Source organism: Tyto alba, unplaced genomic scaffold (genome assembly GCF_018691265.1).
Source record: "Tyto alba isolate M040663 unplaced genomic scaffold, T.alba_DEE_v4.0 Super-Scaffold_40, whole genome shotgun sequence".
Classification (NCBI taxonomy): Eukaryota; Metazoa; Chordata; class Aves; order Strigiformes; family Tytonidae; genus Tyto; species Tyto alba.
The window spans coordinates 19,256,563-19,272,899 of NW_024881316.1; the positions used below are offsets into that span (position 1 = coordinate 19,256,563).

Here is a 16,337-nt window from a genome sequence, read left to right on the forward strand (position 1 = left end):
TAGAACAGGATGGAAATCTAGGTTTATTACACATCATTAAACTGTGGGTAATGTTTTGGGAAATTTAAATGTCTTTATTATTACTCATGTTTATTTTGCTGCCTAAGAAGAGTTGAGGCAAAATTAAAAATCTTCTAAATCTTCCTTTATCAAAACTCATATTGACTTAGAAGTACTTAACTAGCTAAAAACAGCAAAACTGTATTCCTGTTCATCATAAACATTGCATATTCCCAGAAGTCAGAACTACATAAACATATTAGATATACAATACAAAATAAAAAATATTTTTAACATAATCACAGGTGATTTGAAGAAACGGGTAAAATACACTATTTGCTTATGTCAACATCGGTGTAGTTTTCTCATGAACAGTGTTGGTGCAGTAGATATAAAGGTAGTTTCATGTAAACATTTCATTATTTAAAGTGTTTTATTTAAAGGAAAAACACGTCAACCTGTGAAGTAAAAATCTACTGAATATTTTAATTATTCCATTCACCTCTTTGTCAAAGATAAAAAATATCCTTCTGAAGATGCTTGTGAGAGAGGCATTTAGGGAAGTTTCTGATCCTCTACTTCAGTATTTTGCTGACTGTTTTGAATTTTATGAGTGGAGTATAAATATTTAAAACCAACATATATTTATGGCACTTTATATTAACATAGCACTGTACAAACATAAATAAAGGATGTTCCATTCCCTGAATTATTTATAATATAAAAAAGAGGAAGGGGAAGAGGGCACAGGACAAAGCACTGGGTAACAGGCAAACTGAGATTCAGAGACCAGGTCCTGCATCATTAGCCAAAAGCTTTCAGATATATTGATGGAAGAGGATATAGAAGGATAAAAATTAAGAACAATGGAGTGACAGTGCAGAATTAACATTTCTTTTAAACGTAATTGTTACGGAGTATTAATTTGTATCGTAAAACAGGGTGAAGTAATTCTACTTGCAATCTGATACAGCTATATGCACATTAAAAAAGTACTCCTATAGCCGAATTGTAGTAATATCTGAGATCTGAGATGTCTTTCCTAGTAGCAGATATCATACAGTTTATGCTTGCTATTCCCACAGTGCAAACAGAAAGAACACAGAAATACTTCCAGAAAAAAATGTCTATTATAAAGAAAACTACAAAATAGGGGGAAAAAAACGCCTCTGCAGAAAGCTGAAACATGATAAAATTGCTGCTGTCAGATCACATGCTTCAATCTCTTTGAAATACATTCAAATTAAAACAAAAAAACAACCAAAAAAAGTTTATGTTTGGCCATTGCAGTCAGTAATGAGAGATTAAGCAGAAACATGGAAAGCAGGATAAATATTATTCCTGTTCCTTAAGAAGGTCTTGTGTGAGGGTTTGCTCTACCAGGTGTGGCAGCTTGCAAGGACACAGCAGCCTTTCAGAACTTCCTCTTTTGATATCCCGATCAAACACCCTTCAAGCACTGCAAGAACAACAAGGAGCTTGTCTTCCTATTTTCTTCTTTGCCCTTAACCTGTTGCTCCCTTTTTCACTGTATTTCTGGGTCTGGCCTCCTGGCAATGTATCCTCACACTGCTGTCGCTGAGCTACCTCCAACAGCCAACGCTCTGTGAGGGCGGCAATCTTTGGTCACAGCACTTACCATGTGATTACTTAACTGCAGCTAAGGAAGCAGCTACTGCGTTCATCAATGTTTGCGACTCCTGCGATATTGATTTATACACTACAGTACAGGACTACAGTACAATACAAGTTATCTCGAAAACAGACACATGTATGTTAGTGTGTATGCATATGTAACTCTGCCTGGCATATAAAACTGAACTTTCAAAATGTGATTGGTAACTTTGACAGCTATGCAGACCAGTGCCAAATGTGTTTTGTAGCCAGGGTTTTCAATCTCATTGAAAGCTTGATGTCCTACGCTACTGCTGGCTTGTTATTTTAGCGTCCTTGGAGTAAACTTCTATGCTGTCAGAAGGTGAGAGTTCATATTCTCTCTGGAGCAAATATGATTTTGTTTGAGTTGTGCAGTTTTTAAAAGATTACTTTGGTGTCTCTTTAATCAGACTACTGGAAAAATGTGATCAAGTTCTCAGTTCATAAGACCAAATATCATGCTCTCTAATGCATTGCAACCCACATTATCACTGTGGTCAACTGTCTACTGTATTTTAATTTATCTGCAAATCCAAATACCATACTATATTTCAAACAGCACATGCAATTGTGATTTACACTTCCTCCAAAAAACAAACCTCCAGTTTTATTAATGAACTGGCTAATTTTTATATAAAATGAAGCAATGAAGATAAATTTTGAATAAGTGAATAAATTTTAAAGCTAATGTGGATTAAACACATTAACTTTTATTAAATGATAACATTTGTCTATCTTTTTTCATAATCTCTTATGTATTTAATGTAGTCAGTGAACCAGGAGCTAAAGGCACAAATGCGTGGGTATATGCCTATACATTAGTAGGCATGCTCTAGAGATTGATGAAAAATTAGTTATTAAAAAAATTTGGAAACAAACTTTTCTGAATAATAAACAGAATTTCAAGAACAAAGATTTTAAAAGAGCAAAAATAACAAGAGCCATTAAAAAAAAAAAATCAGATGAAAGAGAACGTCTATATTTTATATTTTGTTTAATAACTAGGCTATTTAATTGACATATGATTAATCTGAGCAATTAATATATAATGTTCAAACACTAAAAATACACTAATACTAGTTTTATCTTTCTGTATGTGACACATAAAGCTTATTCTATAGTAATATATTATGATTAAATAAATTCTTGTTTTCAGCTGAGAAAATTATAGCAAAGAAGATTACAATTAGATTCAATCTGAAGGCAAGAAACACTCACACCTACAAAATAATATTTCTATGCATCTACAACCTTAGTCCTCTAAACCAAAGTCCCATTATTGAGGCTAAGACTTGAACATAAAAATCACCGAACATGTAAAGATATTAAAATTGTAAAACTGGTTTTCATTCCCAGTTTTTCTAGAGCAATATTTTGTCATTGTATCTGCTGATCCAACTCTTATATCCAGGTGGACTGAAATCCTATATAGATGTACTCTGCATGTAAATCCAAATTATGGACTGGAAATTTGTTCCAAGCACTTGATGCTTCTCTAGATTAAATTATAGGACAAAAACTGAGCCAAAGGAAAAAATAATTGGCTCTGATACCTATTGGCAAGGTTATTGTCTTTTTGCCTTGTCAAGACATAACATAATACAATACTCATTAATATTCTGTTACTGAAAGGTTAACAAAGGAAGGTGACAATCTGTCTCTATCTGACCTTTTGTAACAATTTAATTTAATTTAATTTCTAAGAGTTTGAAACTTGGCAAAAACTTGCTCTGTAAGTTACTCAAAGGGATTGATTAAAAAAAAAAGATGAAAAAAAGTCCCTCTAAGAATTTTCTATAATTTCAGATTCTGGGGACAGTGGTTCAACCTTTCATTAGTCTAGCTTTGCTTGTGTTGTGCTTGTTTTAATGTCTTGTGTTTGGCTTATAAGTATTCTCAATGCTGACATGTTGCTTACTAACATTTTTTAATATTTTTTTTATTTATTTGCTAGCATGAATGACCAAAGTAATAACAAACTTTTTTTTTTTTCCTACCTGATACCCTACATTCCTGCAAGTAATAACTCCAGTTCCAAATTACAGAAGTCATACTCCAATATTCCTTATCTACAACTCATACATGTAGTGCCACAATTATTGTTAAGATAATGAAAACTGAAATCCAGCATTGAGAAATACCATAAACTCTTCGTAATAATGAATTTAGTAAGATCAAAGCAAGTATTGTATTTCAAAGCTGGAGGTTTTTTTCCCTGATATGCAGGATTAATTCATGGTCTACTTCAACAAATACTTTATTACATCTTTAGTGAAATTTCTGACAGGAGAAGAAGTTATGTTAAAGACATATTTTCTCTTAATATATATGTTGTAACTTAGATTGGAAAGAAAACAAAAGAAAACAAAACAAAAAACCAAACCTACCCACCCTAAAACATATTTAAATTAAACAGAAACAGAGAACCATAAAAAACAGTATCTCCACAATTCTTCATCAATAAAATTCTAATTTTACTGGAAGGTAAGGAATCATCTCAGTTTATGTTCATGTATTTCTTTATTTCTGCTTAACTTTGCAGTAAATTTCACTGAGTTGCTCTCTGTAATATCATTTTTCTGGGAACCGAATGGTGGGTCACAATGACCATTGATGGCAAAACAGTTTCGTCTAACCTTGAGTAAAATGTAAATCAAAGATCTAGAGTTCAAAGATTTTCTTCATACTTTTGCCCTGAAACACTAATCCAAATTTGCTGATTAAAGGCTGAAAAGTACACAATTAAAAATAATTGCACAAAAAGCCTCAAACATATAAGAATTGTAAGCTCAGTCGGCACCAGAGCAGAGCATTTTTTTGTCTGATACAACAGGTTAGGTTAAAACTGGCTTTTGACTATAAAATAATGAAAGAAAAGAAGAAAAGGCCTGAAGAACTATGTAGCTCTATGACCTATGCAGGGAGCAAAAGGTTAAGCATTCAGCACAATACTACATTTTCAATTGTATCCATCAAAGCAGTTAATGGAGAGGTTTTTGTTGGGATTAATGGAAACCTCAAAACTCACTAAATGACAATTTTGTTTTGCATATACACATGCATGAAACAAGTACACATTCCCTTCAAAGTATGTTAGACTGTTCCTGGGCTTAAGTTTTATCAGTTAAACTGGATTTTATTACCCGATATTCAAAACAACCCTACTTTGTTCTCTCATATGATCTGATAAATACTCTTGGAAGAGCATATCAACTGCCCTTGTACTTACATTAGACAGATGGGCCAGTTCTATCTCCAGGAAAGAATCTGTAGTTTTGGGCTCAGGTCGTATAGTAACAACGATGATTTTTGAATTAACAACTGTAAAATTCCTGGGGAAAAAAAAAAAAAACAAACAAAAAAACAAACAAACAAAAAAAAACATGTGAAAATGAAAGATTTAAGTTAGTATAAGGTTAAATGAGGCTTCGAATATTACATTTAAAGAACTATCTCATGGGCATTTTCCTTGACTTTAGTTGACAAATATTCAGGGAGAAAATATATTTGTCTGGAAGTGGTGAAAACATTCACATGTTACCAACTGTACCTAACACTTTAAAGACTGAAGAGCAACAATGGTGGCAGAAATGTCATTCCTTAAAGTACGATTTACTAATTAGAAGGTTGTATTGATGACACAAACATTCTGTCAATGTTTGAATGCGTATTATTTGCTTCTCTCAACATAGACGCACTATCTATGTTTTATAAGACAATAATTTTAGTTCCAAGGTGCCGTGTTGCACTTTTTTTTCCTGACTGTTAACTGCAAAATTGTGAAGATGGATGAGTGCAATGGGAGATTCTACAGTTCTGTTGATTCTGTGCTTGTGAAAAAAACCTACATGTTTCCAGTTTTTGAAAAAACATTGAATTTGGTTTATGAGCAGGCAACTTCATTGTCTAAATAAGTTTAAAAATATAATCCATAGTTGTGCCCTGACTGAAATACCACCAAAACTATTCAATTTTTTGTCATGTATGTGAGATGAGATTTGGTTATGTTATTGTACCAGGTTACTCAAAATAATATTTTTCTGTTAATTTCTCTAATTCATCATCAATCTCTCTTTTTATGTAAAACATGGATCACTATGTTTTGTAGCTACCTTTCTAGGACATACAGTATTGCCAAGTTTATACTAATACAGGCATAAAGACACCTTGACATGATGTTCATGTCGAGATCCTTGATTCTTATGACCCTGTCAGGCTTAGAACAATCATCAGTTAGCAGCTGACTGTTTCTGATGATCATTACAGCATTTCCTTTGTATGTAATGCTGCTTTCAACACCTTCTGCTGATCGCACATAAAGAAACATAAAATCTCAAAGAAAGACATATTCACAAGTAGATATTATCACAGAAGAAACTAGGCAGTTTAGATGTAATTATAATAGACAGTATAAATATTCTGTTGTTGTTGTTTAATTGCTTATTTTCTCTAGGGAAATGGTATTTATGAGAAGATTCCATTTTGCTGGATCATTGAAACAGGAATTGCCATGGCTACAGTAATAGAAACTTAACTCAATGGGCATTTTATTCAGCACAAGGAATGAAATTATTCTTCTGGGGCAAGGTATGAATTCTAGTCCAATTTTACTCAACCAAATCATATAATGAAAATATAATGAAAGTGACTTTCTATTTTACTTAATTCCCATTTCTTCCCTTTAGTGGCACTTTGAAGTCTCTCACGTTGACAAAAACATATCTCTCTATCAGACTAACACTTAATGTTTGTCAAACTTTCAGTGCATTGTGTAGAGGGGGAGTAATGGCTGTACCTTATTGTATATACAGTAGCTAAATATCTATAAATGTTCCCAAGTAACACACAAATAAATAAATAAAAACCAACAAAAAATCCTCCAAATAATCTCAAAATTGATTTCTCTAATAGATCATGATAGGTAGAAGTAGAGCTTACTAGATACTAAAACATTTTGTCCATTTTGGAAATTCACAAACTAATGTAAATAATGATACTTCAGTACTTGATTACAGCCAATCATTGTGATTTAGAAATATTTCCTTGCTATATCTAATTTTGGTACAGTTCTGATGGTTTTAGAGTAAGATGCAAAAGAGTACTTAAAGTGCCTAGACTGTAACCTTGGTACATGAAATCTACCTTAGTCGCATTAAAAACCTAACAATCCACATACGTTCCCAAAAGCCCTTAGCAAACTATTTCACCGGAAAATAAATGTAACTGGCTATATCACTGTGAATTGAAATCTGCATCAATCATTGCTGCCCTTTCTGGGCTCAATGCCTAGTTGCATATAGCATATTTAACTGTTTAGACAATCCCTGGAAGAATGCAATCTGGTAAGTATACTCTAAACATTAAGATGCCACTGAATTAAAGCTCAAAGCATTGTAGTCACAAGAATTTCCCTCAAAACAATGATGCAGTACCATTGATATATTTGCTGAAGATAATTGTTAAACAACAGCTTAGTGCTGAGAGAATTTATTCAGGAATTTAAGTAATCAGCTTTTACAAAATGTCTCGAGGTGGAATATGTTGGTTTCAGTCCCTCTCATATTGGGAACATAGAATGGCAACAACCCATCTGACACTTCATGGGCAAATGCTTTTTCTTATAGCTTTTTTTATGACAAGTGGAGAGTTTCTTCACCATTACCTCTTTCTCCTTTATCCAAAAAAAAAAAAAATTAAAATTGATCTTTAATGAGAAATGAACTTATACACAATGGTGCTCTTCTGACTGTCCATAAAAATGTACATCAGAGTCAAATTCTGAAATAAGTTACTCAAAAAACATATTCAATTCCTTAGGAACTATGGCTGAACAAATCCTTGAAGATTCAAGATAAAGTTTGATTAAGTAAAGACTCAAGAAGAGCTTCCACAGATGCTTTTCTAGTGTTTTTTTCTGATCTGAATTAATAACATTATTAATAAAATAATTTAACTAAGCTCTTTTTCTATTTCGGTATACATTCTGAGGGTATTCTTTTATGTAAGAGTATACATAATGATTCCATGTGATAGTGTTGTGGTTTGAGCCTACTCAGCAGCTAAACGCCCCGCAGTCGCTCACCCACCCTCCCCCCACTTGGGAATGGGGAGGGAATCGGAGGGGCAAAGGGAGACTCGAGGGTTGAGATAAAAACAGTTTAATAACAGTAACAGAATAACACGCTGACAGCAGTATCAATGGGTAACGTACAATACAACTGCTCACCACCCACTGACCAACACCCACCTGCTCCCAGCCAGCAATCCCAAACACAAAGGCAACACAGCAACACTCCCAGAAGTAGCCACCTCCCCCAGCCCTCTCCTGCCTTTATATAGTGAGCACAGTGTCACGTGACATGGACTATCGGCCAATCGGGGCCCAGCCCTCCAGCTGTGCTCCCCCCGCCCCCGCACACAGGTGAGGGCACTGGGCCCTGGGGAGCCCCTGGGGTCTCAGGGTGCTGCAGCACTCCTCCCGCTGCCAGACCAATGGGAACTCTAGGCCAGCCCCAACCAGGACAGATAGGAAATTCAGGTTTTCTTTTCTTCATAAAATCATAGAATGGCTTGGGTTGGAAGGGACCTTAAAGATCACCTAGTCCCAACTCCCCCGCCACGGGCAGGGACACCTTCCACCAGACCAGGTTGCCCAGAGCACCGTCCAACCTGGCCTTGAACCCTTCCAGGGAGGGGGCAGCCACAGCTTCTCCTGTGTGTCTCATCATTCTCACAGCGAAGAATTTCAACCTTGTATCTAACCAAAATCTACCCTCTTTCAGTTTAAAACCGTTACTCCTTGTCCTATCACTACATTCCTTGATAAAGAGTCTCTCCCCGTCTTTCTTGTAGGCCCCTATTAAGTACTGAAAGACTGCTATAAGGAGCTTTCTCTTCTCCAGGATGAACAACCCCACTCTCTCAGCCTGTACTCATCAGGGAGGTGCTCCAGCCCCTGATTATCTTCGTGGCCTCCTCTGTACCCTCTTATACAGGTCCCTGTTCTCCTTATGTTGGGGGCCCCAGAGCTGGACACAGTACTGCAGGTGGGATCTCACAAGAGTGAAGTAGATGGAGAAAATCACCTCCCTGGACCTGCTGGCTACAGTTCTCTTGATGCAGCCCAGGATACAGTTGGCTTTCTGGCCTGTGAGTACACATTACTGGCTTATAGTCAACTTTCCATCCACCAATACTCCCAAGTCCTTCTCCTCAGGGCTTTTCTCAATCCAGTCATCTCCCAGATTTGTGCTTTTGTGCTTGGAATTCCCCCGACCCACATGCAGGACCTTGCACTTGGCCTTGTTCAATTTCATGAGGTTTGCACTGGCCCACCTTTCTTTTCAGAATGACTCTGTGCTGCTGAAGAAAAACAAACTTATGAATAAGGCATGTTGCTATCTCAAGACAACATGAAAGAAGTTATAGTGCAATGTGCAAATGTTGTATACATTACAGAAAGATTACGGATACTATAGCAGTAATGTTGTGCAGTAAAAGTCTGTCTGAGGTACTCTGTCCTCAGTCTAACAAAGCTGACCCTAGAACGTTTAAGGGTCATTTTGACTGTATAGCACCTGAAGGAGCTGGTTAGGAATAGTATTTAAAATGGGGAAAGAGAACATTTCAGTGCAGGAAATTATAGCAGGAAGGGTATGGTGGTTGCTTAAGTGATGGGAAAAAAAGCTTGCTACAGCAAAATCATTGATTCTTTATTTGTTCTTATTTGTTAAAAGAAAAAGTTAAAAACTATCTTAGGGTATGGCAATATGCAATGTATTCCTTTAGAGTGCTCAGGAGAGGAATTACATATAATATCTTCTAGATTAGTACTATACTGAGAATCAATTTTCTGTGAACCTAACAATAGCATAAATGTGCTCAGGGATGCAAGAACTATGGAAATAATGTTCAATCTATAATGCTCAAAATATTCAGTATTTCAATATATGATTTTAAAAAGATCCATATGACATTACAAGAACAGTGCAATGCAGCAAAGTATATTAGGCGATAGAATCAGATGAAGCTTATTTACTAGTGCATAGGAAAAAAAAATTATATTTTTATAAGGAAGAATAAAGTAATTTTCTCTTCTTCTCCCTAACTTCTTGTTTAAACAGTGCTGTCAAAATTCTTTGAATAACTTACATGTACCATTAGGATTAAACACATTGTCCAAAAAGTTCTACATTAATGTAATTGCCAAGTTCTCATCTCACTGTGTTTACAAGATTTACTTTTAACAGACTCTATGCCAGTAAAAACAAGAAAAGTCAAGGCCATATGGTAAAATGCAGCTAACTTTGGAGTTTGTGAAATATATTGTATAGGCTGCCCTAGAAAATAAAATCCTCATTTTACTCATAGAATACCTGTGATGTACCAGATGGGGATTCTCTGGTTAGGTGCTTTGAAAGATTTTCCCTAAAGACATACTGAGATATTTTTTATTTATTTATTTGTTTATTTTAATCAAAGACATTCCTTGTGATGATGTAGAATTCTGCATACCTTTTAGTGGTGATATTAAGGAATGTATTAGAATGTGTATCACCTTTGTTCTTCTGGAAACTACAATCAAATCTTTACTTTACTCTCACCCTAACTCCTGTAAAGCCAGTGACTGAAATCACATGGGAAGTGGGAAAGCTTTCTAGATATTTAACTGCAGCCAGTAGAAATAACCTGTTTTATCAGGTTGTCAGGGTGTAAATGATGTGGACGTTGAACTCAAACACGAGCCCATTTTACATATTTTACCTTGGTTTATTGTTTTGTTTATCTTTATTCCCACCAATAACGTATTTTGTCAACTGTCATTTTATTTAGAGCAGCATTGCATGAGATGCTTACCTAGAATGTTTTTTTTAGTTCATACATTGTGCGTAGCTACCACACTTGTAGGCATCATATGAAAACTCGACGATGTTATTTCCCTTCACATTTTACAGTGTTTGCTCCATACACAATGCTATTGTAGTGAAGCATTTCGCTATGTTAATAAGATTAGTACAAATAGTAATTTTTATAAACCCATGTAAGATAATAGTTTTTCACTGCAACATGTAAGCAACCAAAAATAAACCTTATCCAAATGCAGTGGGATGTACAGAAAATTTCACCTCATTCATGTACCTGAACAAGTGTAAAATGATAAATCACCCCATAATAAAGATTCCTTTAATTCCTGCATTGCAGATCTAATTTTTGCGAAGAGTATAATAGTTCAACAAATTTAGCACTAACCACAGTTGCAGCTTTTTCCCCAATTCAGAATTCCATCTGAATGAACATTAAAATGGTTTGAATGCATCAAAATGCATCAAAATGCACTCAATTGTACTTAATAATTCATCAATTACATAGACAATGGGATTGAGTGTGCCCTCATTAAGTTTGCCAACCACACCAAGCTGCGTGGTGTGGTTGACACACTGAGAGGTGGGCCTGTGCAAACCTCATGAAGTTCAAAAAGGCCAAGTGCAAGGTCTTGCACATGGGTTGAAGCAATCCAGAATATCAGTACAGACTAGGGGATGAAGAGATTGAGAGCAGCCCTGTGGAGAAGGACTTGAGGGTGCTGGTAGATGAAATATTAGATATGAGCCGGCAATGTGTGTTTGCAGTCCAGATGGTCAGCCATATCCCAGGCTGCATCAAAAGAAATGTGGCCAGCAGAATGAGAGGTGATTCTCCTCCTCTACTCTGCTCTTGTGAGATCCCACTTGGAATACTGCATCCAGCTGTGGGGTCCCCAGTACAAGAAAGACATGGACCTATTAAAGCATGTCCAGAAGAGGGCCACGAAAATGGTCAGAGGGCTGGTGCATCTCTCATGAAGAAAGGATGAGTTGGGGTTGTTCAGCTTGGAGAAGAGAAGGCTCTGGGAAAACCTTGTTGCAGGCTTTCAGTACTTAAAGGGGACTTATACGAAAGATGGAAAGAGACTTTTTACCAAGGCTTGTACTGACAGAACAAGGTGCGATGGTTTTAAAGTGAAAGAGGGTAGATGTAGATTAGATGTAAGGAAGAAATTTTTTGACAGCACTGGTGAAACACTGGAGCAGGTTGCCCAGAGAAGCTGTAGATGTCCCCTCCCTGGAAGTGTTCGAGGTCAGGTTGGATGGGGCTTTGAGCAACCTGGTCTAGGAGAAGGTATTTCTCCCCATGGCAAGGGGGTTGAACTAGATGTCCCTTCCAACGCAAACTGTTCAATGAATCTACGATTCTTCATAGAATGGTTTGAAAATGGTTTGAAATTGTGCCACCTTTGAGGTACTATTTTAAGGTCATGAGATCAATTTTGAATATGACTGTAATGGGCAAAGAAATCCAGCATGATACACTTCCTGATGAGGTAAGAGATGTAAGCTGTAAAAGTTTCAGTATAACTTCAGTATAAATATTGAAGTAGTGCAGGGAAGTACTGTGGCCCTATACTCTGAACAAAGAGGTATGTGGGAATATGTGTTATATTTTTATATCACAGATTAATAATGACTTTTATTCCTTATTCACATACATGAGATAAAGTAATGGTGGTTGTTTCCTTTTCTTAGGCAGTTGATAATTGAATGCAAATAATACTGAACATATTCAGAGGCAAAGTAAGATATCTTCATATTCAAATTTCTAAAGACTTCATTTATAAATAGATGTACATAGATTATTACACCATTTTACATTAGAAACTCACAAAACCTCTCTGTGAACTGAAAAGTACAGAGAAATGGTCAAATTTGTTGTGTAAATCAGTAACCAGCCAAAAGTTGAACAAATAAATGCAAAAAATTTGGGAACTGAGATGCACTTTCTCATAGTCCATAGTACTTATGTTTCTGTATTTTTATGTCCCTATTCTGCCCCTATTCCTGCTACTTGGGATGTTACTGATTCTTGGGAAAAATCTAGTAAGGCCTATAAATCTCACTTTGCTAATGGATGAAATAAAAGCCTTGAGAGGCTTTTCATATAAGCAAATATACAACATTCAAGGTTCACACTTGTTTTCTGTAAAATCAACTATTGACCTATGAAAGCCGAAAAGGCATGATCATAGAGTGTGGTTTACAACATAAATGCCTGAGAGGTACCTGGCCACCTTTATGCTTTCTTAGGATTGGCAGATTTTCTTTAAGGTCTGCCAAAAAGGACTGACTACAATACCCATTTGGCTCTGTTTCTTTGAATATGGGAGAAGAGAAGAAAAAATATCTCTCACAAACATCTCTTCCTTCCTGGCTAATTTCAGGAACTGGCACAACAAATGGAAAGTGCTTAGTGGCATTTCAGAAGTGGATGAGCTGTCATTTATACCATGTCTTAAGCATAGATGGCTCTTACCAGCACTTCCCAGGCTTCCAGGTGTCCTGCGAGGACATCACTGTTCGAATTGTGCTCTATCCCAGAGAGATTTCTGTTCCCAACATTGCAGTACTCATTGCACAGTGCATTGCAACTTTACTGGGAAGTTTTTTTTTTCTTAGGACTGAGTGTCTTTTTGTTTTCAAATGGTTTTTTTTTGGCAAAAACCTGTTGTTTTTCATCCTTTGTTTCAAGTCCTGAAGTTTTGATTAAATAGAGTAGGGAAAGGTGATCTGGTGGCTTCCTAATTACTATCCTTTCTAATTATTGTGAATTCATTAGAAGCTATTGTGACACAATCTGCACCCATTTCTTTTACCGTAAAAGGACATTAGTGAACCAACGGTGCACAGGATCATATGAAATAAGATAGTGTTAATGGACCATGAAATGATCTCAAGCAGTAATTTGAGAAGAGGGGGTGAAATGTTCATTTCCAATCTTCTGTTATCAAGTACAGAAAGGAAAAGGTGAAACAAGACACCCTCCTATTTCTTTATGTATTTGTATGGCCCTCATAACTGACATACGACAACTGTTCAGGCACATACACGTCTTGTTTCTAAAGTGGATCTTCTCTATAGCTCTGCTGTCCCATCTGAATACAACTTGTACTGAAAAAGTACTTGGAAAACTACTACTAGAGACTCCTGTAGAAGTAGAGCAGGCAACCTCAGTACATCAGGTTATGATGTCATTACTAGATCAGTTGTACTAACTGGACAAACAGTAGTTTGAAGCAGAAGTAAAAGCGGCCTGAGCGTTATTGGATGTCAGTGTGCATACTTCTAATCAAACATTTCTGTAATTAAGTTTAATATAGATTAAATAAAATATAAATTAAGCCAACTTGATAAAAAGGCTACTTCCATTATGCAAATGACTAAACATGAAGAAAAGACAAATATACAATACATGTTTTCAATAACAGGAAAAAAAAATCCAACAATACCAATATGCAGTCTTGGTTGTCTGCTTTTATCCTGACATGTAATGTAGTTATGATCCCAAAACAGTTTAATTCATATTGTATTTATGAAATTTCTTACCTCAAAGTGGGCAAAATGAGTTCTAAATTTTTGTATAGCACTGCTCCAAGTACAAATACAGTTGATTCATCTAGTTCTGAAAATATTAAGAAAAAAAGACTTGTAAACTCTCTTTCCCAAATTTTCATCAGCATAAAAAAATGTGAGTACCATTTATCTTTCTAGCAGAAATTTTATTTTAAATAAACCATCATAATTTTGAATTATATCCTGGAAGTCTATCATCAAGCTATAGTACTGTCAGGAATATATCAAAAAATTTAAACCGCTGAAAATCACATTTTCAAAAAATCCACCATTGTGTACTGATATCCATGCTAATTCATTTACCTTTATAATTAAGTATCCTTAAAGACTGTCTTTAGAGTTTAATGCGTAGTGAGTAAATTCTCTAATATCAGAGATTTGCACTGCAATGGTGTTCGTAAATTGTATGTGAAGCCAGGGTAATTTGCTTGTTGAGCATCCTTTGGTGAAAGTTAGGTGACATGTTGGAATGACCCAGCCTGTTGGAGCGAAGCAGCTTCAGGGGGTTCGGCAGGGCTGTACTTCAGGTCACCTCATACCACGACAGGTATAATCGTGTGCACAATAACTAAGAATTGGCTCTTTGGTGTAGAAAATAATGCCTACAATTTCTGTAGCACTTATTGTTCAAGATGCTGAGATTAAGCCCCAACATTTCCCTCTGGGATAAGCTGTGGTTACTGGATTTCTTTTGAAAATGGATGAAATAACCACTTCTATTTATACAGTGGTCCTGTGAGACAAAGATTCTGAGCTCCATTGTTAAAGCTAACACAAAACTAACGTGCTGATACACTTCTTTACCTGTTGACATAGGGGTGAAGATATTTTTTGGAATGACAACCCTGTCTTCTGAGTTTCGTGCCCAATCAACCATTCCTTTTCTTCCTTTCATGGGGAAATTGATGTCGGTTAAAACAGATGCAGCAGGAAGCTTCTGAATGCTAGCCACTAATAAGACAAATCACAAAATCAAATAAAATTGTCTTTCATACCTTAAAGCATCATACGATGATAACTGTACATCAATAACAGAAATGTTTAATAATACATTTCGAGTAAAGCAGGAATTTATAGGACATTAACTGGCACAGAAAGTGTAATCTTCTGTTTATTATGCAGTTCTACTATAGATGGATCATGTGACATTTATCATATCATTTGTCAGCTAGATTCTGATTAAGTTTCTTAACGAGAATTATTGAATATACTGGTTTATACCCTGAAATTCACATATAAGGACATTGTTGTGTCTTCAGAGCAAATTCTAAAATGATCAAATGTGACAATGAAAGGAAGAGGATGCTGCAAACTGCTTTGGGAAACATAACTGCTAGATGTAGGCTAATGAAGCAGTAACAGAGTTTTTATCCCCTATAAAAGCACAATTTCAAGATAGACCCATTAAGGAGATTCACATATTAAAAGACCTAATTGTTTCCACAGAAATGAGAATAATGCCGTATAACACTTGATTTCTTTAACTTGAAAGAATAACCCCCATTCTGAATTCTTAATTATATTCTTTCCATCTAAAAAAACCCCAACCCTCCAAATAACATCACTATTGTATCTGTAGCAGATATAGAAAGACAGAAGTAACAGGTATAAAATCTAATAATAGGCAGTTTGGAATTTTGTTTACTAATTCCCATTTACTCTCTGCTTTCTAACTCAGCTATTACCTGGAAATCAGTTTCAGCTTTGCTTTAAAAGTATGGAGTCTGACTCCATGGCAACACTGTCAGTGTCTAGTAAGACTCCAACTACTTTTAAGGAACTGACAGGACTGCAATTGTTTATGTACACTCAGAGAGATGACAATCAACACATTTGAAACACTAGCTTCATTCTTAATGTAAGCCACGCTGATAGCCATTTCCTGTGCAATGCTCTTCCTGATCAATTTATGAAGAGGCTAATGGAGTTGGAAAAGTTTGGACATCAGGACTATACTTTGATCTGTATAATGATTTCACTGCGAGGACTCTGCAAGGGGGTTAAATATAAAGAAATGGGGGACAGCTGTAAAAGCAATCAGAACAGCAGAATTGAAGTAGAAAACCATTACGTGTCTCATCAGTGGATTTTATTTGAAAGGAAACTGTAATTCAAATCCAAGAAAAGAGGAAAATTAAGAGGTTAACAATATTGACTCTACAAATGTATTCCTTGATAACTGACTCTTAGTTTCAAATTAGACTGGTTATGTATTATAGAATCACATTACTGAGGTAC

General features: G+C 35.7%; 1 protein-coding gene across 8 annotated transcripts in view; it reads right to left on the reverse strand.

The window, feature by feature from the left end:
- Positions 1-16,337, reverse strand: part of ADGRB3 (adhesion G protein-coupled receptor B3) — a 468,217-nt gene that overhangs the window by 186,167 nt on the left and 265,713 nt on the right. For all 8 annotated transcript variants that reach the window (XM_042803555.1, XM_042803551.1, XM_042803553.1 and 5 more), the window contains 3 exons: positions 14,904-15,050; positions 14,073-14,148; positions 4,886-4,988 (listed from right to left, as the gene is read on the reverse strand). In XM_042803555.1, coding sequence (XP_042659489.1) covers positions 4,886-4,988; positions 14,073-14,148; positions 14,904-15,050 — 326 coding nt within the window. The remainder of the gene's footprint in view (positions 1-4,885; positions 4,989-14,072; positions 14,149-14,903; positions 15,051-16,337) is intronic.